This window comes from Humulus lupulus, chromosome 3 (assembly GCF_963169125.1).
Source record: "Humulus lupulus chromosome 3, drHumLupu1.1, whole genome shotgun sequence".
NCBI lineage: Eukaryota > Viridiplantae > Streptophyta > Magnoliopsida > Rosales > Cannabaceae > Humulus > Humulus lupulus.
In genome coordinates, this window is record NC_084795.1 from 61818777 (window position 1) to 61842118 (window position 23342).

Sequence of the window (23342 nt, forward strand, 5' to 3'; positions counted from 1 at the left end):
ATGCATGTTCTAGGATTTATATTTATGTTTTGATTAAATGAGAAATCACATGATAATAAGTAATATGTATATGTTTTTCCTACAATATTTAATTACATTTAATGCCCTTATTGGATACAACTAATGAGACAAATAAGAAGTACATTCAATCAATTATTTCCTAGGCATAATAAATGCCTTGAGCACTGTGGCACACTCCATGGGTGGAGTTGCCGCTCAAAGGCGTGTTCTTGGGGACACTGTGTAAGAGATCGGTTTCTTCTCGCGGACATGTGTCAAGGACCTATTTCAGAGATTCTGAGGTGTGTGAGCGGAATCTTTAGGATCTTAAAGTTTTATTCCATTTCGCTAGGTTTTGTGAGAATAGGTCATTATTTGTCTCCTTGTTTAGTGCCATTTTTCATGCTCGAGATGTAGGCAAGGACTTTCTCAGCTTTTGTTGGGGTTCGCATAATGGATGAGAGGTCTACTGTCCTCACAGATTGCCCTTTGTTGGGATGTCTTCTTCTAATGCAGGAGATCGAGATTGCTTTTCAACCATCTCATTGATCTCCCTCTTCAACTTCAACTTCTAGAGTTCCCTGACTTCAACTTCTAGAGGAGTGAGTCTGCCTCTGCGAGGTGATTCACCCCTTTATTCGATGAAGACCCAAAGTCAATGTTTTTTCAGGATATGAAGGTGACTAAACACTAACTAATTATGATGACTAGTCTTATATCCTCGAAGTTCTTAGTTTGACACGAACACTTGTCGCACTTAAGCTTAACTTGGGTCTCACTGGCTTCTAAGGGAGAACCAATATTCCCCGTTTTATTTATGACATGTACTCAATCTTTTTTCTTTCTATCACTTTTTGGGCACAACATATATCACGTATACTTTTTAGGGATATATGTGGCGATAATACCCAAAATTTTCAAAAGTTACACTTTCATACCCAAATTATTTTTATGGCGGTAATAATACATAAATCTATAATTTTTGTGTAACCGTTAGTACTCACCGTTAACTGACTGTTAAGTATCCACGTGGTACATTTTTCTTAGTCTAATTTGCGGCGATAATACCCAAATCTTTTACAAAAGTTATACTTTAATACCTTTTTTTTTTGTTTGCGGTAATACCCAAATCTATAGTTTTGCTGCAAGTGTTAGTACTCACTCTTATCTGTCCGTTAAGTAACCACATGACACATATGGATTTTGGGATGATTTTAGACTAAATTATTTAAATTCTTTAAATATTATAAAAATTATTTTAAATTTTAAAAATATAAAATATTATTAAAATCTAATTAATAATATGAATTTGGGATGATTTTGAGATTCAATTTTAATTTGGGTTATTTTGAATTTGCAAATTTTAGTTTTATTAATTAGTTTCTAATAATCTTTTGGATTTTTTAAAATTTAAACTGATTTTTATAATATTTAAAGAATTTAGGTATATTGACGGCGATAAAACTCAAATAATTTATAAAGTTACACTTTAATACCTAAATTTACGAGTATAAAAATGTGCCACGTGGACACTTAACGACGAGTACTAACAATTGCACATAAATTGTAGTGTATTATTACCGCAAAAAAAAAGATTTGAGTATTAAAGTATAACTCTTGAAAAAAATTGGGTATTATCGCTGCTAATATCCTTATTTATTAATAAAATAACTATTAATTTTGAATGGTATAATTTTCTAATGAAGAATAATTATTATTTTATTATTATATATATTTGAATTTTAGGAGGATTCTATGTAGGGGCCTCAAAGCTCCATCGATGGGACTATTTTGTATTTCCTACCCGTGAATGGTTTTCGGCGCGATTTTTTGATAACTGTATATTGTATTTATTTAGATCATCCTGCAAATTTTCAGAAAATTTCGAATAATTTATAGTGCCGAAAACTAAATTCAAATATGTTGTTTTTCACGCGCATAAAAAAAATTAGTCACGAGTGCAAAAACTTGTTTTTAAACTAGTTTTCGACATTGTAAATTATTTAGAATTTTCTGAAAATTTGCATGATGCTCTAAATAACTACAATATATGCGGTCATAAAAAAAATCGTGCTGAAAACTGTTCACAGATCGAAAACACAAAAGAGTCTCACCGCCAAGACTTTTTTTGAAGCCATATTGTAGAAATGTCTTAAATTTTAATCCCACTCTAACGCCTTTGCTTCCTTATCGAAAGTTATATACGAGGGCCATAAGTGTAAGAATATTAAAAATAAGTTGCTTTGGCAACAAATATGGAAAGTTGAGACAAGTTCGTTCCTCATTTAGCTTTCGTCGACAGCTGTCATTCAGAAAGAGCGAGTCTCCCTTTTGAATATCGGCAATTGCGGGCACCACCGCCCACTTTGGCTCACAACTTGTCGTTTGTCCATTCCATTCCAACTCATTTGGGCAAAATCGGAAAATGACCATTCTACGATTATACCACATGTGATCGATATGTACAATTACTCTTAATAATAAAAAAAATATATATTTATTTTTAAATAGGAAAATGATTCCGTAATTTCTCCAATCTCACCAGGGCTATTTTGGGCAAAACCAAGTCACAATCCTTGTGATTTCCTTCGGGCTTCGTTCGCCTAATCCTCATGGACGCAATCTGAGCCGTCCATCTTTTCCAATACCTGATCTCGAAACCCTAGCTACACCTCCCCCCTTCCTCTTTTTAGAATATAAATTTTCAAATTGAGTTCAAATCTCTCTCCTATATCCCCAAATTAAGTCCGCCATTAGAAAAAGTTGAGCTCAGAGCCCAGCCTGGGTTTCATCTGTTCTTCGAATTAGGGTTTTATTCATCTTTTTTAATATAAAAATTTAATAGAGAAACAAATCAAAGCCCAAGGGTTTTGGTTACTGAATTCTCGAAATTTTGCTGGATTTTGTTTTTTATTTTTCTTCTTCTTCCTCCTCCGAGAGTGGATATGGAGAGGATGGCAGCGGCGGCGTATGCCACGACGTCGTTTGTGTTCGCGAGTTGGCACGAGGTGTTCGTTTCGACGGATAAAGGGAAGAGGGAGGTCCATTATTACCTGAAGCGAAGCGATGGGACCTCAGATCTGGCTGTGATAGGGAAAGAGAAGAGCCTGAGGCACATGTCGTATCACTACGCTATGAGGAATCGTTCGCCTTTCTTGGCCTCTCTTGCCAAACTAAAGTCTCGGAAAGAGGTCATTGATTGGCTTAATTCCGTTGTTTCAGGTAAATTTCGCCTCTTTTTTTATTTTTATTTTTGAGAAATGGCTCTCCCATATCCAAGATTCCGGTATTCATATTTTTAGTGAAGTTTTGGGGAGGGGACTTCTAATTCAATTTGTTATTCTATATTCTGATTTGTGGCTTTTCAATCATTTTGCGTTGAGTGAGGATTTTGGGTTTTGGGAGGGGGTCTATTCAATTTATTCTTCTATTTTCTGATTGAGATTTTGGGTTTTGGAGAGGGGACTTCTAGTTCAATTTGTTCTGTGGCTTTTCAATCATTTTGCGTTGGGTGGGGATCTTGGTTTTGTATTGTTTTGTTTCGTGGTTTTCAGATTCGATAAGTGAACTTATTCGTTCTGGCTTTTGGGTGTTTTGATTTGAATTTTAGTTTTCTTCTGCGTCTCCTTCAACAGAAAAGATTTGACTTGTGCGCTCTATGTTTTACTTATTTTTACGGGTTATAGTTGGCAAATTCATTTCCAGATTTGGTTTTTGCTGGTTAATTGTCATGACGTTGTGGTATGAATACATGTGGTTTCTCTCTTCTCTTTTGTGTTGGGCCTGGTCTATTCAATTGGTTGTAAAACCCGCCCAGACGAGTCTTGGTATGAAGGGTTTCATTAACTTTGTGAGCAATTTTTGTCTTCTGCTTTTTCTGTCCTTTGTATTTCCTCTCCTTTCGTCTTTCTAGGTTTCAGATCTCTTTTGGGCCTGAAATTCCTTAATATCGGCTTCTATCTTAATTTCCTCTTGAATCCCTTTGATAAATTGGAGGACATGAACGCCATCTGAATTATTATATTTTTATTATGCTTCTAGTTCCTCGCTCCTTTTACAATTTTTGCTTTTACTTTCACGAGAATTCTTTCTGGTGTCGTGACCTAATTTGGTTTCTTCTCTTTATCCTCGGGGCATTCTCTACAATTTCTCACTTGACCCTTAGCTATTATCCATAGTGTTTCTGGTGATCCTGTTTCTGTTAACTGACTATGCTCTGGGCTGCAGGATTGTTAATTAAACTGTAAAGAGCCGGTTGAGAGCATCGGAATCCTTATGCCCTCAAAATTTCTAGGTCAAGATCCTTCATGGCCAACTTATTGTGTTTTTTCGTTAATGATCTTTTTTGAAAGAAAACCTTGCTATATGGATACATATGTTTTATCTTGTTTTGCTGAGCTAGTTTGTACTGTATAATTTCTTCATTATATTTGTTATACTGTGTAAATTTATATATCAGAACAAATATATAAATTTACACGTATGATGCTTTTTCTTGTTTCAAGGTCATTCTTTTGGTATTACTAAACATGTACGAAATGTATTCCTAATAATTTTTTTGTACTCTTCAGATTCCTCAACGAAAAAATCATCTCATCTAGATGTCGGAACATTGGACTGTAGAAATGCATGCAAGTTGGATGTTGAAGCTTGTAAGGTAGGGTTGTGCTGTTGATCCTTCATATACTATTCTAGTGCAATCTTGAATTTACTTGTATTTGTAAAGATCAAATAGTAGGGAAGCTTGGCAGTAAGTGGTGGATAGGTGAGTTTCTTCTTTCCGTCTCTAACTGTCTTCTTTCTTTCACAGGATATGCAATTACGGAAGGTGGGCCATTGTGCTAATGATTTTCAATGGTTGGGTTCACCATGGTCAAGCAGAAAAAAGCGGAAGCATTATCAGTCTTTTCTGCGTAACAGTGTTAGAATATCTGTAAGTGAAGTTTTCTTGATCTTAGCTGCTTTTGTTTGCCTCATTGTTATTACTTTTTCTTTTTACCTGACTTTCATGCTTATTTATGCTCCTGTCCCTTGAATCTTTCAGGTTCATGACTTTGTTTATGTTTTAGCAGAGGAGGATAAACGCCTTGTTGCTTACTTGGAAGATATGTATGAAGAATCTAGAGGCAACAAGATGGTTGTGGTACGTTGGTATCACAAAATTGATGAGGTTGGTATCATTTTGCCTCACAATTATAATGACAGAGAGATCTTCTTCTCTCTTTGTCTTCAAGATCTAAATATTGAGTGCATAGATGGATTAGCTACTGTTCTTAGTCCCCTTCATTATGAGAAGTTCCTGAATGAGGCAAGACACACACAATTGGAACCATTTGTTTGCCGCAAACAATTTGAAAATGATGATGTTAAGCCTTTTGACATAACTCAAGTTAAAGGTTATTGGAAACAGGACATACTCAGATACATGTATTCAGTTTCCTCGAAGGACAATGAGGTTTCTCAACAATCTAATGATCTTTTGGAAGAAAACACTTATGCTGTTGGTGTCAGACCTAGAAAGAGGCAATGCACTGAGAAAAGAGAGCTATATGGTGCTGTATGTGTTGATTCACAGAATTTAAATAAAACTGTGATCGATCTCAAATGTGGAAATGAAACATGTGGTATGGTTGGCGGAAGATCTGTTTCAAATTTGCCTAAGAAAGTTACCAAGGATAACTCTTCACAGTTTTATGAAGTAGGTTCCAATGTTGAAGTGCTCTCACAAGATAGTGGTATCAGGGGATGTTGGTTTAGAGCTTCTATTATCAAGAAACACAAAGATAAAGTGAAGGTGCGATATCTGGATATCCAAGATGCTGCTGATGAGGCTAATAAGCTTGAGGTATGTGTTATTATAGTTTGTGTTCACCTTAATTTATTTATTATTATCATTATCTTTTTCAATTTAAGCTACATGTTAGTTAACTCACCATATATAATTGTTTTTTGATTTGGTGTAGGAATGGGTGTTGGCTTCTAAGGTTGCTTTTCCTGATCATTTGGATCTTCGAATGAGTGGAAGGGTGGTTGTTCGCCCTGCTTCGCCGTCCAATAAAAGCCGGGTTTCATGGGCAGTTGATGTTGGGACTGTTGTGGATGTGTGGCGGCATGATGGTTGGTGGGAAGGCATCGTGGTCCAGGTGTCTGATGATGGAATTCATGTATTTTTTCCAGGTATGCATATATTTCTCTTGAAAAACATTGTTAGTAAGAAGTTTTTTTTTTGGGTAATATATTTCAATTTCTTAACTCCACTCTACCTTTGCAGCTGAAAAACAGGACTCTGTCTTTAGCCGTGATGAATTGAGACATTCTCAAGAATGGTTAGGGAAACAGTGGATTCAGATGAAGGAAAGGCCAGATCTTGTGCCTGTCATATGTTCGAGCTTACAAACAAAGAGAGTCACACAAATGTCTATTCATGTTGATTCTGCACAAGGTACGAACCACGAAAACAAACCGTCTACAGAAGATGAAAATCAGTGCAAGGATTCATATTCTGGTTCTGAAAGTGACAAGGATGATAAGAAGGATAAAGAGCTTAATATGGTTTTAGATCTCTCGAAGGATAACGTGTTTTCCCAATTGAAGTGGAAGTCTTCAAAGAAAAGACGTCGTGTTAGTGGCAGTTCTTCCCATAAATTGCAGCAATTTAATGCTATTGGGACGGATGGTGCTGGTGTGTTGCTGACTCGCACTCGTGAAAGATATGTGATTTCCACTTCGTTGAAGCGTGATCATGAGAACTGTAAGTACGTGGGAGATTCTCTCTTCAATTCCTCTGTTGTCCCACATCTTACTAGTTTGGTTATGTCTAGGTGAGAGTTTGTAAGTACTAGGATATCTCTCTGTTTCAAGCTAAAGTTTCCACTTTTTTCGTTCTTCCTTAGTATACATGACCCCTAGCTTGCATCTGTTCGATGCAACCATGGTCTTAGTCTTATGTAACTTACTTACCAATAACCCGCAAAAGAAAAAAAAATGTTTATTTTTTTGAGATTGTTGTGGCAGCCGAGTCTTTATTTTGTTTATCCACAGCCTAAAGAGTGGGGTATACCGTATGCAGCCTCGAAATCATAGGCAGAAATTTTTCGTGCGGTTCAATTATTTCATTGAGTTTTTTTGGTCACCAGCCATTTTGCATTCGTGGGTGAAAGGTTTTATTTTTCTTCTCCATGTAATTGTATCTCGCGGGTAATAATAAGTTTTCACTCTTTAATGAATTGTTTCTTTTCTTGATTCTCTTGAAATGTATGGATTTACCACTAAAAGTCATGGTCCAAAGTATGTAGTTTGTCAATTTGAATTAATTACTTGTATTAAATAAGTAATATTTAGTAGGGTCGCCGCTGTGGGCGTGGTCCGACTTGTGAGCATTACCTACGAAGTTTCCTCGAGTATACGTAGTTTAGTTGGCGACGATCAACGTGTACTGACTCAATGTGTAGACGTTATCCAAGTGGTCCGATGTAACTTGCTGAGTTGTCTCGGAGACTCATGCCTAGATTCCATTTGACTATATAATATTTTTTTTCCAAGATTGAACACAACTGATTGCAATATAACGTCATGGTCTTTTTTTTCTTTTTCTTCACATTAAAAACCTGTGAAATGAAATTGAGAGCATAAATGGTACTGTTGATTTCATTGATATTATTTGGTTTTGGATTTTAATTATATACCTTGTCTAGGTATAGCGAACATGAGGCGACTTATTATTATTATCATTATAACGGTAACATTACTATTTCAGTGATGTGCACATAGACAGGGGTAGACAAGGCTGCCTCCCTCTTCATTACTTAATAAAGTTTCGGTACTTTTACGACATTAATATTAAATTATTGTAATTAGTTGTTGATTTTTTTTTTTTAATTTTTGAGGGAGTTCTTGTTGAGTATTAAATGAATAAATTATTATTTTTTTCAATGTAATAATACTAATAATTATACGTACAGTATCAAATCAAATTTTTTACAACAACAATTAAAAAAATTAATTTAGTATTTAAATACAACAATTAAAAAAATTGATATTATTGTAGAAAATATCTTTTATGTTATACGGGTTTGGACATATTGACTTTGGTTAACAAATTTAGATAAACTCGTTTGAAATTGCAAGCTCTGTCCTAACTGACCGTTAATCATATTTATGGTGATGGAGAAGGAACTCAAAGTCAAGGGATATATAGCCCACCAAAACTGTGAAAAGAAATAACCCGGTTAATGTCATCCAGTTTATTGCTCCACCTAAACTCTCGTATTATTTATAAAAATAATTACAAGTTGTTAGGTTGAGATTATGACATGGGAGATTAAATGAACTAAAAACTCTTTGATAAGAAAGGATTTAGTCTTAGAAGCAACCTCGACGGAATAATTATGTTAAAGAAAGAATAGGAAATGAATAAGCATTACATATGTGGGGTTGGCTATTACCCATTTGTGAAAAGCATAGGAGAATCTCTTTCAACAAGGCAAAAGTCCCTTTTCACTTTCCCAAAACTCCACACTTGAAATAAAAAGAGGAAAAAACATTAACACTGAAAAAGAAAAGATGGGATTGCTCTTTCAGGACAGAAGGAGCTGTTGTTCTTGTTCTTAGATCTTTTTCCCCAAGCTTCTTTCTTTACCGGATGGGATTTTTACGTTGCACCTTACTTACTACTATTATATGTTTAATATTTAAAAGGGGTTTGCCTTTTTTCTACATAGCTTGTTGGTAGGTGGTTATGGCTTTCTTTGATGATCGGCCTAAGAAGAAGAAGCTCCCACCAGTACTTGGTATCACAAAAAAGTCATCTGAGAGATTGTTGGTTCATGGAACCAGTCTTGCTTCTGTTGAATCTCTCTCCTTGCCTCTTGTTAGTACTCTCTCTTCCCACTTCTCTCTCTCTCTCTCTGTTTTTTCTCTTCTTTATATGGCTGGAGGGTTTGACTTTGGTGAAGCCAGGTTCAGGAAATTGTTCTCTCTGCCGATATTGGTTGCAGTGAGTGTCAGAAGAGAATTGCTGAGATAATGTCAAGAATGAGTGGTGAGATTTCTGTGCAGCTTTACACTTTACACTTTTTCTTCTTCTTTGGTTTATCTTTACTTTAGCTTAAAGATCGTTTGGGTGTTTACTTGAGTAGAAAAATTTAGTGTGGTGATGACTTTTAGTGGGTAGTTTTTTCTTGAGCCAGAGTACTCAAATTACCAACTAATGCATTGTTACTAGCTTGAGTCTTTTTCAGTTTAAAACAGTAATTTGGTCAATCTCCATTTCTTCTACGAAGTTTTCTTGCCCACACATTACACCTATTCATTATTCATATACATGTTCTTTATCATCCAAAGATGAAAGATAAGATAAACTTATCTCCTTATGGCTTTGCCTTATAACAAAGTACAGATATAACAAGGACAATATTTGCATACAATTGCTCACTTTTACTGTGAAGTAGTGCGCGTGTGTGTACAGCTTGCCTTTGCAGCTGTCTTTGGTGTTAGTGTTGTCCTCATTTTTATTATATAATGAGATCATTGTTTTATATATGCCTTCTTTGAACTTTTTGTGCTGATGGGCACTTTTCTGTTTGCTCTTCGGAGTCATGAAGAATTGGAGTTATGCAATTTTCTGAACTGAAAATAAGAAATCTTGTAGTACTACTTTCTCTATGTACTCTTTTCTTGCATTGAAATAGAATATTTATGTTTTGGCAGAGACAGAGTCTGTAGTGGTGAATGTATTGGACAAGAAGGTTACACTCACTTGTAGATATCCCATGAATGTTGCCAAACTACCAGGTCGCCAAGTCCCTGCCATACAAAAAAACTCTTTGAACAAAATGGCATTGCTCAGATGGATTTTCAGGCCTTCCGGCGGTTGATATTCGCGGTTTGGAATTTGTAAAAAATAATATCTTCACTCACCCTGATAATTTGTACTTCTGATTGCCTTATTGACCATGTATATGAATCTGATTCCCAGATAATGAAATTCAGTATGGATGTGTACTAATCAGCTGTTGTGTCTGGTTTTTTCTTTGAATGAAAAAAAAGTCTTGTGCTAGTAGCGCTTGTGTTTTGTGTGTGGGTTTTCTTGATAAATTTATATTATACGATGGCTTGGATTTTGTGTAATGTTTAGGAAGACTTTAGGGTCAAGAAAGAGATGTTTTGATGATAAAGTTGTATAAGGTAATGAAAACCATGTATAGAAAGAGGTTTATGTATGTAGTAATGCTTCTCCTTGCCCTCATGTGAGGGAACATGAGAAAGTTTACTATTGAAGTTAAGGATTATAAATAAGCTATACGTAGTATTATCTAATCTCACAAAAAACAACAACAATCAACAACCTCTTCTATTGACCTACGTTAACCAGAATCAGATTCCAAAATGAAGGGGAACAATTTCTCAATTCTCACCTAACAATCCAAAAAAGCATAGATGAAAAGATTGTTGTCCACCATATTTTCAAAGACAAATATTCTCATTAAGTTCAATAAATCCCTTTTTCTCCATAGCTTTTCAGCACCCATTTGTATCAAATCAAAACTAATCATTGATCTATAGAGCTCTCTTTCCATTACAACTTCATGACAAAGGCAGGCTCTTTCTTGCACCATTTTATTCGTTTTTTTCTTATTCTTTTTATCCCAATCAAGTCTTAAATCTTATTATTTTTACAAAAGCAAACGAATCTTACAACTGATTTTTTTTAATAATAATTTTTTATTGGCAATTTGCAGTATTGTTGCATGGTGATGAGGTTGAATATTGACTGCAACGCATGTTGCAGGAGAGCTAGAAGAGCCATTCTAAACATGAAAGGTTAGACTTCTATATATAGCACCAATTTTAATTTTTGTTTAACCATTAAAAAAAATCACCCTTTATTTATTACTCTTTTTTTTATATACATTTTTTAAATGTTGAAGAAGTAGAGTCACATCTGATTGAGAAGGAGCACTACAGAATAATTGTTTGTGGAAGATTTCGACCAGCAGATGTGGCTATAAAGCTGAGAAAAAAGATGAATCGTAGGGTTGAAATTCTTGAAATCCAAGAGCTTGAACGCTCTAATGAAGAAATGGAGCAAAGGCCAATGATAGCAGCCTAATTATTGTGCATGAATCTTTAAGATCAATTCAATGGTGGTGATTGTGCAACTGTTCTTACATTCAACTTCTCGTTTTTTTTTTTGGTTTTAGATTTTATAGAAGATGTAGAGCAAACTCATGTATAGATAGACCTTATGTTAGCTGATGTATATGTACTTTATAAAATGTTAATATTTGTGTATCTTTATGAATAATGTATACACGTATGTTTATGTGTTTTATTCATGTATTTCAGTTAGAGGAATTTATTTATTTAAAATGGTAACTTCTTATGGTTAAATTTTGTTAATGTCAGCCCAAACAACTCTATTTTTGGGTAATGAGTTAGGGTCTTTGCTAGATGATATATCAAATTTATTATCCAATTTTTTTGAGATATCCCTGATTCATGTACGTTGTTCGGCTAATAATACTACTAATGAATTAGTTGCACATGCACTCAAAGTTGATACATTTTGATTATTTTCAATGAAATGTTTTATTGTTAAAAAAAAATATGTTTTTGGGTATTGCAAAAGAATTGCCCTTTTACTTGTATAACATGTATAATTTGGGGTGTTCATCAAACCGCCCACACCGCACCACAATTAACATTTTAGAACATTTCGCAGTGCAGTTGCAGTTTACATTTTTGCCAAATCACGCGGTACAATGCGGTTGCTGTTTTAAATTTTATAAATGTAGTTCAAACCGTACCGTACCGTACCACACATTATTATATATATATATATCTATTATTTTTTTAATATATTTTTTTCAATTTTACCTTATTTAAACTTAATGCATATATATATTTATATAGTATAATATACATAATATCTAGAAAAATTATTATGTTTCATAGCATGCTACACACATATTCTACTTCAACCTAATAATATTCATACTTAATCAAAAATTTTACTTCTATATCACATTTTTTATTTGTTATTAGTATGTTGGTTTTTTTTATTGTTGTGCTAAAAGTTTATTAGTTTGTTGTATATTTATTGTTTTGTTAAACAATCTTTAGTTATAAGTTTTATTATGAATTTTTATTAATTATAATATTTAATTGTTAAAATATTTCACGATAGAAATAACTGCTGGGAAAACTTTATACATGATCTTTATTTATTTTCATGTATATCTAATATTAAACAAATTAATATGAAATAACTTAGAACATGTTTCTAAAATTGAATTTAAAGAGAAATAATGATTAGAATACTTACAGTATACGCAGCGGAATGATAGAGTCATTCCTTCAGTTTCTCTAACTCTTGTATCCTCTCTGTCGCAGAGTATTATCAAGAAACGGAACCGATCTTCTATTTACTCACAGTCTTCCAATGTAACCTTAGAATCACCCTAGACTAGTGTAGGCAATTTTCAACACATGAGATAGATACAGAGAGAATAAGAGAAATTAATCAAGAGGCTTAGAAAAATGACTTGTGTTTAGAGAGAATCTAAAACTATCAGAAAATATGATTTTGACTTATCAAACTTATGTTTTGACTTCTCTCTAAGTACTCATTTTATAGATTCAATTAGGTCATTTAATATAATTAATAAATAAATAAAATAATAGTCGTTTTAAATCCCTAGGTCGAAATTATCATGGGCTTTAGGCCCGTGAAATTTCTCATTTGATTATAAGCTAATTGGACTTAAAATCAATGCTTGTATTATTTTCTATTGATTTAATTAATTAAATAATTATTTAAATTATTTATCAAATTAATTATTTATAATTTGAACATTGATTTAAACTTATTTATTAATTTAGATACCAATTTATATTAATTAATAAATTTGCCTTAATTTATCTTTTCTTCTCTAAATTACATAACTCTGTGAAACTATAAAAAATTGACTTGGTCAACTTTGATAATTCTAATTGATAGTTAAATCAATTAATTGAGACTATCTAGATGATTTTATTCAAGGCACAGTGGGGACCATGGGCCTATGAAATCAAACTCCAATAAGTTATCATAAATCTAACAAATAAATTTACTAACTTATTAATTCCTCGTGACTTCACTATAGACTCGGAATTGCACTCTTAAATTCATAGAACGCTCTATAACAAATATAAATACGCTATTAATTATCTATTGTTACAACCACAATTGTCACTCAATCCTCTATAGATGGTCTACAATGAGATAGGACTAAAATATTGTTTTACCCCTCATTGTATTTTATCCTTAAAACACTTAGTTCCTTGTAAATGATATTTCAGTAAATTAATTTAATTACTGAAATGAGATCTCTATCATTTAACACCTTGAACCAAACTAAAAGGAAATCATCGTTTCACTTCTTCATCATAAGCTATAGATGTTCATATTTATGATTAACACTCCCACTCAATCATACTACCAAGTTCCCAAGATGTAAGTATGAGCTAGTCCGCAGGGTAAGCTGATAACGAACAAGTCAAAGAACTCAAATAATACAATCAGTTAGAATACTAACCCCTCGGAATTGAGATTGAATTGACCTATGGTCAACTATATGATATGACTAGAATAAACAATAACGGTATGTTTACTTATCTTATCAAATGTCAATATCGGTCATGTCCGATGTAACAAATACATCCGATCTTATCTACTTTGCTAATGTTCTGGAAAGAACATAACATTGTGATGTGTAAGTAGATCATATCGTAGGTTGGCAAGTCAGTCTAAATCTTGTGCACTGACTAATCTTAGTACTAACTTATTTTAAACATATATATAATCATATTTATATTCCACTGTGATTATGTCACTATAAATAAGATTAGCTATATGCTCAGGATTTAATAGAAGTTTATACTAAACAAATAATCATGAAAATAAAACATGTGAGCAAAGTGATTGACCAGGTCAAAAAAATGATTTCTATTATTTTATTGATAATAAAATGAGATTACAAAGAATTTGAGTTTTAATTAGGGCATAAAACCCCAGCAATAACCGCCCACACTGCAACGCATTTTGTAATGCGGTATATACAGTTTGAGATATATGTGGTGCGAGTTGTAGTTTGGAAAATTGCTCAAACCGCATATGCAGTACAATCCAATAAATTAGCAAAACACTGCACCGCCCACACCACAAACACCCATATGAGTAATAGAAGAAGTCCATTAATTTATTTGTTGAAGAAATAAAAAAGAAAGAGCGTGCAAGCATATATTTTTTACAATATCCAAATAATTAAGGAAAAAGTTGAGAACTATCATCTTTTAGGAATAGTTAATTAAAATTAAGCACTAAATATATTTAATTAAATTTTGCCTATTATTATTATCATGAGACTTCTTAAATTACATTTATTTGAGCACATGGTTCTAAGTGTTGTTGTAGTGTGTATTATATGTGTCATATTATAGTTAAATTGAAAATATATTTTAATTATTTGTTGAAATATCTAAAGAAGAATTTTAGGCTTATAACAACTCTTACTAGGCTCAAATAGTAATAGTTTTTAATTTTACAATAATTAAACATAGAATCATTTTTCTATATTCATAATCTAAATTTGTGAAATTTAAAAAAAAATAGAATAACAGAAATATGTAGTTGTTACACCCAGATTTCGAGCCTTAAGAATTGTGATATCGAAAGCTGGATTCATCAGGAAGGAGCTCGTAATGTCTGGAACACGTGTCCGCAACCTAGGCACCGAACCTGTAAAGCAGGGGCAACCTCGGAGATGGTAGCCTCGAAATCCTCACAAGCTCGAAAGACAGACATCGAAGTACGTCAATTCTCGGATGACCTTAGATCAGGGGTTTCGAGCCTGACATAAGTATGAGCTCGAAGCCACATAATCTCGGGGAAAATGCTACAACTCGAAAGTCATTAAGAGACCTGGGTAGGCGCGGCACTGACGATGTAGATTGATAACTTTGAATACCCTAGTGAGTCATTTTGGAGAGACGCGGTCTACATTCATTGTTGTAAATCCCCTATAATAAAGGGGTATTTATTACTTAGTTATACGCCCCTTGATCTTCAGGGGACGTTTCCTTGTATATAGGAGTTACAGGCTTTTAATGCCATTAAATTTATTTACATATACAGAATAACTTCCCGAAATGTGTGGGATAGTATTCTGAAATCTCCTCTATAAATAGAGGAGATTTGCACCATTGTAGAGGACGGAATTTTGGTGATCTTGGGAGAAACTCTGGAGAATTCGTTCTTGAAGAATTTCCAGAAATCATCTTAAGTTCTAATAACAAAGACTCATGGACTAGGCAGAGTTAACTGCTGAACCACGTAAAAAATCCTATTTGTCTTATTGTATTTATCTGGCCATAACTATTTACTGATTTTGTGCTCTTTTTTCACTGTTGACGAAAAACGGCGTCCACAGTTTGGTGCTTTCATTGAGAGCCTTAAGCATTCAGTCCCTGAACGAGTTATGGCCACTAACGATCAGAATGTTCCTGAAGAAAATTATCCGAGACGCCCTGGGAAACAGCCAATGGTAAACCCGGATGCTGAAGAGAGAAGCGGATCCTCCGATTCTCGGGGACCACCCGCACCACCAAGGGATGAGGATATGTATTACAATCTTGAACGGTACGTTCCCATTGTGGAACTTGAGAACCGACAGTTGAAACAGCAGTTGGCAGAAGCCAACAAGCGGAATGAGGAGTTAGCAAGGATAGCCGCATAGGCGCAGGCGGCTCAGCCCCCGCCTCCGCGTGAAAACCAAGCTCCTCCTCCGAGGGACGTGCATGTTCCTCCCCGCAGGCCTCGTGGGCGCCCACGAAAGAATGATGCCACAAGAAGGCCGGAACAACCTCCGGCACCAGCAGATCCATCCACTCCCTCGAGACCCCAGAGAAGTACCCGAGCTAGGGCCCCGGTTAATCCACCTGCGGGGGTACCTGTGGGAACTGAGAACAACCGAGCCCCTGCAGAGGCTCAGACTCAAGTCCCTGGGAACACACATAATACAACCAACCCATCTCGGGCAAACTCCGGACTGTCCAGGCCGCGAAATGGGTGGTAGACACCGTCACCCATACGGTTCCCTCCATCGCCTATAAGATATCCTTCACCTCCTCGCAGGAATGCTCAACCAGTTCGAGATGAGGACGAAAGACGTGCGAGGAGGAGACAAGGGAACAGGGAAGCTTTCCGGGAGCGGAGAGGCGCCCTATCTGAAAAAAGTCAAACGTCCCGGTCTCGCACGGCAGAAACGAGGCGGCACGAAAAAGACCCATCTCGAAACAATCATGCGACAAGTCTTACTAGTGACGACTCTGGAGATACCAGATCAGTCAGTATGCATGATCGAGGTCGAAAGAATACTGGGAGCCACAGGAATCGCTCCGACTTACGGGAACATTTGAATCAGAATCGGGATAATGTTAACCCGACGAACCAGGACCTGAGGGAATTCTTAAATAGGCATAAAGACCCCCTGCGGAGGCACGAACTTGGAATTGTGATCGACGACAACCAATTCCAGACAAGACCCCTCGCGGACCCGGTCCAGGAAAGAATCGATCAGTTAGAAAAGGCCTTCAGGCTTTTGAAAAATGAGCAAGGTCAAGATCGATATGAAGATTCTGATGAGGAGCTTGAACCGTTTGCTCCCCATATTTCTAATACTCCATTTCCCCAAGGATTTCGGATCCCTCACGTCCCAACGTTTGAGGGAAAGTCCGACCCGTACAACCATTTGAGTATATTCAATACCATAATGAGAGCAAGTAACGTGGGTTACGAACTCAGATGCATGTTATTTCCAGCATCGTTGACAGGACCAACCAAAAGCTGGTTCGAAAAATATAGAAGACACTCAATAACTTCTTGGAATCAGCTGTCTAAAGACTTCAAGAAACAGTTCAGAGCCATGTTGGGGGTTAGGCCAGAGGCATCAACTCTGACTAACGTTCGACAACAGCCAGGTGAGACATTGAAAAGTTACCTTACAAGGTTTAACTTGGAAGTTGCCCGAGCTCGAAATGTGGATGACAGCGGTCATCTAATGGCTGTCCAAGCTGGAGTAATGCCAGGAAGTGCTCTCTGGGACGACATGCAGAGAAAACCGGTGAAGTCCCTAACTGAGTTAAATAAACGAGTACAGAGGTTTGTCAATGTAGAGGAGGCAAGGTCGACAGTTAATGTGACTTCCCAGCCCGTAACTACAACGATAAACGTAAACTCTGCCTCAACTTCGACGGACCCACCAGCTTCGAAGCCTACTGCGGAAAACCCTTCCAAGAGAAAAAAGAACGAAGGGAGTAACCCCGAGGCCGAGGGAGGAAAGAAAAAGAAGGGAGAGAGATATTTCTCCATGTACAGAGTGTACACTGAGCTCAACGAGTCTCGGGAGAACATATACCTGGCTAATGAAAACCAGGTCCCCTTCAGGCGTCCAAACCCAATGAGAAATCAGAAGTCCAAGAGGGACTCCAGCAAATATTGCCGATTTCACAGAGACACCGGGCATACTACTGATGAATGTCGACAGTTGAAAGATGAGATCGAAGGATTGATCTCGAGAGGTTATTTCAGATAATATGTCAAAAACTAGAATACTAATCAGGCGACTACGAGCCAGAGGGCAGCCGCGCCACAGCCCACACAAAACAACAATTCCCGAGCCAGGGAAGAAGATAGGCCCCCACCGATTGATGGAGAAGACGTGATAACCATCTCGGGAAGGCCTCATCTCACGGGAGTGGGCAGAAATGCCCAAAGGAGATATGTGAATGAGCTAAAGACTGGGGACGGGTCTCCTTATGAACCCGAACCTAGAGCTCCAAAAAGTCAAAAGATTGAATCCCAACCAATAACCTTCACTGAGGACGACGCGTCCCATGTTCAGTTTCCTCACCATGATCCACTGGTCATCACCCTCTAGCTGGCAAATAAAAGAGTCCACCGAGTTCTCATAGGCAATGGGAGCTCAGTTAACATTCTCTATAAGGCAACCCTTGAAAAAATGGGACTCTCCCTTCGCGACCTGAAAGCATGTGCGACTACGCTATACGACTTTTCAGGAGAAGGAACGGGCTGCATGGGATCCATCAAACTCCCCGTGACCTTGGGAGACTACCCAGTCTCAACAATCAAGATGATGGAGTTCGTGGTAGTGGATCTACCTTCAGCCTACAATGTGCTACTCGGGAGACCCGCCCTGGTTGGGCTGGGGGCAATCTCGTCCGTAAGGCATCTGGCCATTAAGTTCCCGACTCCTAGTGGCGTTGGGACGTTGAAGGGAGATCAGTTAGTTGGAAGGGAATGCTACAACATTTCCTTAAGAGGAAAGAAACAACGAGTGCACAAGCACTCGTCATTGTTCAGAGTAAAGACGGGACGGTTTTGGAGATTGATGAAGAAATCGATCCAAGGGTTGAGGAGAAGGTAGACCTCGAACCCTTAGAAGAGCTCGAAGAGATTCAGCTCAAAGAGTCCGATCCCTCGAAAAGGGTAAAGGTTGGAAAACACCTCCAGAAAGAAACCAAATAGCAACTAATTTGCTTTTTGAAGAGAAACCAGGATGTCTTTGCATGGTCACATTCGGACATGGTAGGAATAAGTCCGAACATAGCAAGCCACGCGCTAAATATTGATAAAAGTTTCCCTCTGAAGCAACAAAAGCGAAGACAGCTGGATGACGACGGGAAGAAGGCACTGAAGGAGGAGGTCGACAGGTTAAAAGCAAACTAATTCATTATGGATGCTCTTTACCCTGACTGGGTAGCCAATCCGGTGTTGGTCCCAAAACCTAATGGGACGTGGCGAACCTATATTGACTATTCAGACCTCAACAAAGCTTGTCCGAAGGACTGTTTTCCCTTACCAAGGATTGACCAGCTCGTGGATGCCACGGCAGGGCATGGATTGATGTCGTTCATGGACGCCTATTCTGGATATAATCAGATTCCCATGCATGCCCCTGACCAGGAACATACGAGCTTCATAACAGACAAGGGGCTATATTGTTATAATGTCATGCCATTCGGGCTCAAAAATGCTGGGGCCACATACCAGCGGCTCATGAATATGATGTTTTCAAAACAGATAGGGAACAACATGGAAGTTTATGTTGACGACATGCTTGTCAAGTCTCAACTTAACGATAACCATGTTGATGACCTCGAAGAGTGCTTTGGCGTGCTCCAGAAGTATAACATGAAACTAAATCCTCAGAAGTACACCTTCGGGGTATCATCAGGAAAATTCCTGGGCTTTATTGTAAACGCTCGTGGAATAGAAGCCAACCCTGACAAGATCCAAGCCCTAATCGACATGCCCTCACCTCGAAGACACAAGGATGTCCAAAGTTTGACCGCCGGCGGCACTAAGTAGGTTTGTTTCGAAATCTACAGACCGTTGTCTTCCGTTTTTCAACCTTTTGAGGGGAGGCAAGAAGTTTGAATGGACGGAGGAATGCGAGCTGGCCTTCTAGGAGCTTAAGAAGCACCTCGCAGAGCCTCCCATCTTATCAAAGCCTATCACGGGCGAAGTACTATACTTGTATCTTGCCACTACCGAACATGCAATAAGTGCAGTGCTCGTACGAGAATAAGACAAGATACAAAGGCCCGTATATTACATCAGCAAGAGATTACTGGGGGCAGAGTCGAGATACCCCTTGATGGAAAAGCTAGCTCTCAGCTTAATTCATTCGTCTCGAAAACTTCGACCCTACTTCCAGGCACACCCCATCCATGTATTAACTGATCAACCACTTAGGCAAGTCCTGTCTAAACCGGAGGCTTCGGGACGACTTCTTAAATGGGCGGTTGAACTCGGACAATTCGAGGTCACCTACCACCCGAGAACGACCATTAGGGCACAGGCATTGGCAGACTTTATAGTGGAGTGTACTGGCATGACCAACGATGAAGTTTTAACCCCAGCCCACGAGCTGTGGAAACTTTACGTCAATGGGTCATCTAATGAAAATGGATCGAGGGCAGGGGTCATTTTGATTACTCCCGCAGGGAGCAGATTTCATTTTTCCTTAAGATTCGACTTCAATGCATCGAATAATGAGGCCGAATATAAGGCTTTACTGGCGGGACTTCGTATAGCCAAAGAGCTCAAAGCTAAAGCAATACATTGCTACAGCGACTCCCAGCTTGTGGTTAATCAAATCTTGGGAGAATACCAGGCTCGTGGCACAAAAATGGCAGCGTACTTAGAGAAGGCGAAATCCGCATTGGAACATTTCGAGTTTTATGCGATTGAACAGGTTCCCCGAGAGAAAAACTCAAATGCAGATGCCTTAGCTCGGCTCGCTACTTCCGCACGAGAATGATGAGCTAAACGTTGTGCCCATAGAACACCTCTCGGCACCTAGCATTAACGAGTCGGAGGAGGAAGACGTGTGTATGATTGAGTCCAAGCCTACTTGGATGACCCCGATAGTCCAATATCTCGAGACCGGAGTCCTTCCAAAAGATCGGAACCAGACTCGAAAGTTAATGTATCAACTTCCCTGTTACACCATTTTAGACAGAAAACTGTATAGAAGGGGATATTCCATGCCATTACTTTGGTGCGTGATTCCACCCGAAGCCAAAAAGATCATTGAAGAAATTCACGAAGGGTTCTGTGGAGACCATACTGGGGGGCATAGCCTGTCTAAGAAAATCATACGGCAAGGTTATTTCTGGCCTACCATTAAATCAGATTCTTTCGAGTACGTAAAGAAATGCGATAAATGTCAGAGATTCGCCACGATTCCTCGAGCTCCACCATCCGAGCTGACCATGTTAACTTCCCCATGGCCATTCGTGGTATGGGGAATTGACCTCATAGGCTCTCTCCCAACTGGCAAGGGCGATGTGAAGTATGCTGTAGTTGCCGTAGATTACTTCACAAAGTGGACGGAGGCTGAACCGTTGGCAACAATAACTTCCAAAAAAGTCCTTGACTTCGTGGTAAAAAACATCGTATGCCGATATGGGATGCCGAGGAAGATTGTATCCGACAACGGAACCCAGTTCTATAGCGACTTGTTCACCAATTTTTGCGAGAAGAATGGAATAATAAAGAGTTTTTCATCAGTAGCTCATCCTCAGGCGAATGGCCAGGTCGAAGCTGTAAACAAAACTCTCAAGAGTTCGCTAAAGAAAAAGTTGGAGGAAGCAAAGGGACGATGGCCCGAAGAGTTGCCCCAAGTCCTATGGGGATATAGGACTACAACTCGAACGTCAACGAGACATACCCCATTCTCTCTAGCATACGGTTGTGAAGCTATGTTGCCTATCGAGGTCGAAATTCCTACAATTCAAACTCACATTTATGACCAAAGCTCGAACCACACTCAGCTTGAAGAAACCTTAGACTTAATCGAAGAAAGAAGAAACGAAGCTCAGCTGAGGAATGCTGCCTACCAGCAACGAGCTACCCGGTACTTCAACAAGAGGGTTCGAGATCGAAAGTTCGGTGTGGGAGATCTGGTGCTAATGCGTGTATTTTTGGCGACGCGAGATCCAGCAGCTGGCGTGCTCGGGCCAAATTGGGAAGGACCCTACCAGATAGAGTCAGTCATCCGACCCGGAGTCTACAAGCTAGCGAGATTGGATGGGAGCCTGGTACCGCGAGCATGGAATGGCGAACACCTAAGACCTTACTATCAATAGTGTAGGAAGGATTTCGCCTGTAACCATGCTTGTTTATCTGTACTATTTTTCCTACTTTTGGATTTTATCAAATAAAGATTTATTTCGTCTGATATGGTTTATTTTTACAATCTCTCTTAATCTAATAACCTATGATCACATTCATAGGATATTAAGGGGGCATCATTGGTATATATATAAATACCACCAGCTTGAAAAATAAATTAAGATATACGAAAAACATAAGTGTTTGGATATAACCAAATACGTGGGATAAGTCAATTTGGATATAACCAAATTATTAAAAACATATAAGTGTATGGATTACAAACCAATCACAACCTTAAAAGGTTTGGAGCAAACCAGCAAAAACTAATCGACGATGAGTTGGAACTTAAACCTACTTCGAGATAAGTCGAGATCGAGGTTGGAGTATCTTATAAAAAATAGTTTCGAACTCATAACCTTGGAGAGATAACCAAGGACGAAAAAAAGTAACTAAACCGTTTGCATTACACACTATACAAGTACTTTCGGGTTCATGGTTAAAGTAATATCCGACCTTGATAAAAAACGAGATCAGAAGCGGATAATTCGAGCAAACTGTGCATGAATGCATTGAGCTTCGAGCCTAAATCCAAACTATGTTTATACGAATAAATAAACATATGCGATTCTTTAATATAAATTGTGCAAAATATTTCAAACCAAGAAATAAAAAGCATGAGTATTAAAAGAACAAGAAATTGTATCAGCCCTACGGGCATAAAATAAAACAATTACAAAAATAAGGGGATGCAGCCCCGAGGTGAGGTTCAAGAAGGAGCAGTTTTCTTGGCCTTCTCAGCATCAGTGGCATTAGACCCCTCAGGACGAATAGCATGACTATCCTTCTGAGCAACCTCGCTGGCGGCCTCCCGAGCAGCCTCCTCCGCCTCAAGCCGAGCGTTCCACTTATCAAGGAGCTTTGCCTCAAGAGGACCTAGGAAGCTGGTATCGAGGTCTTCATTATTGGCCCACATTCTGTACATGGCCAAATCAACCACCTGGTCCTTTTTCTCTTTATACTCGGCAAGGAGGCGAGCCTTTTCTCCCTCAATTATATCAAAAGTGGCGGCCTGGTCTTCTTTGAGCTTTTTGTTAGCCTCTTGGAGCCGAGTGTTCTCCTTCTCAAGCTCCACGAGCCTGACATTCTCCTTCTCAAGCTCCGCGAGCCTAGCATTCAGCTTCTCAAGCTCGGATGCCATGGCCTTAAGCTCCTCGGCTCCTGCTTCAAGCTTTGCATTTGCTGCCTTCAGGTCATCACTCACTTTGAGTTGAAGATCCTTCGCCTCCTGAGCATAGGACTTGCTCGAATGGATCTCGTTGTTCAACTTATAATTGAGATGGGCAGAAACAGCAAGAGTCTGACACAAAAAAAAAAAAATCATCATTAACACTCGGACCGTCTATAAATATAACTAAGAAAAAGAAAAGGGGGGAAGAAAAGTTACCGCGGCGGCAAGCTCGATACTCTTCTCGTAGAGGGCGGTGCAGTCTCGGGCGTTGTTCAAAAATTGCCATTGTGGAGCGTCGAAACTGCTAAAACTCTGGCCCACTCGGGACAAGACGTCCGAAGCCAGCGTATCCCCATGGGATCCAGCAGCATT

General features: G+C 38.1%; 3 protein-coding genes across 4 annotated transcripts; all 3 read left to right on the forward strand.

The window, feature by feature from the left end:
* Positions 1-2719: 2719 nt before the first annotated feature.
* Positions 2720-7226, forward strand: LOC133822738 (uncharacterized). Of its 2 annotated transcripts, XM_062255177.1 has the most exons (7): positions 3004-3222; positions 4228-4294; positions 4572-4657; positions 4811-4933; positions 5045-5845; positions 5964-6177; positions 6272-7226. In XM_062255177.1, the coding sequence occupies exons 2-7, from the start codon at positions 4276-4278 to the stop codon at positions 6823-6825; spliced, it is 1797 nt and encodes a 598-aa protein (XP_062111161.1). In that variant the 5' UTR covers positions 3004-3222; positions 4228-4275; the 3' UTR covers positions 6826-7226. The 2 variants fall into 2 exon arrangements, with proteins under 2 accessions (XP_062111160.1, XP_062111161.1); XM_062255176.1 differs by lacking the exon at positions 4228-4294 and having other exon boundaries at positions 2720-3222.
* A 1198-nt stretch (positions 7227-8424) lies between these two features.
* Positions 8425-10060, forward strand: LOC133822739 (uncharacterized). The gene is made up of 3 exons (XM_062255179.1): positions 8425-8869; positions 8959-9040; positions 9709-10060. Exons 1-3 carry the CDS (start codon positions 8738-8740, stop codon positions 9873-9875), a joined length of 381 nt encoding a protein of 126 aa, XP_062111163.1. The 5' UTR covers positions 8425-8737; the 3' UTR covers positions 9876-10060.
* A 145-nt stretch (positions 10061-10205) lies between these two features.
* Positions 10206-11322, forward strand: LOC133822740 (uncharacterized). Its single transcript, XM_062255180.1, has 3 exons — positions 10206-10595; positions 10740-10821; positions 10929-11322. Exons 1-3 carry the CDS (start codon positions 10587-10589, stop codon positions 11108-11110), a joined length of 273 nt encoding a protein of 90 aa, XP_062111164.1. The 5' UTR covers positions 10206-10586; the 3' UTR covers positions 11111-11322.
* The last annotated feature ends 12020 nt before the right edge of the window (positions 11323-23342 follow it).

Bases quoted from the DNA above. Each gene is read 5' to 3' on its own strand.
- LOC133822738 (XM_062255176.1), top strand. From the start codon at position 2,946: ATGGAGAGGATGGCAGCGGCGGCGTATGCCACGACGTCGTTTGTGTTC. The intron at 4,934-5,044 runs GTAAGTGAAGTT...TGAATCTTTCAG, and splicing joins GTAACAGTGTTAGAATATCT to GTTCATGACTTTGTTTATGT. The intron at 6,178-6,271 runs GTATGCATATAT...CTACCTTTGCAG, and splicing joins AATTCATGTATTTTTTCCAG to CTGAAAAACAGGACTCTGTC.
- LOC133822739 (XM_062255179.1), top strand. From the start codon at position 8,738: ATGGCTTTCTTTGATGATCGGCCTAAGAAGAAGAAGCTCCCACCAGTA. The intron at 8,870-8,958 runs GTTAGTACTCTC...TGGTGAAGCCAG, and splicing joins AATCTCTCTCCTTGCCTCTT to GTTCAGGAAATTGTTCTCTC. The intron at 9,041-9,708 runs GTGAGATTTCTG...ATGTTTTGGCAG, and splicing joins GATAATGTCAAGAATGAGTG to AGACAGAGTCTGTAGTGGTG.
- LOC133822740 (XM_062255180.1), top strand. The intron at 10,822-10,928 runs GTTAGACTTCTA...TAAATGTTGAAG, and splicing joins AGCCATTCTAAACATGAAAG to AAGTAGAGTCACATCTGATT.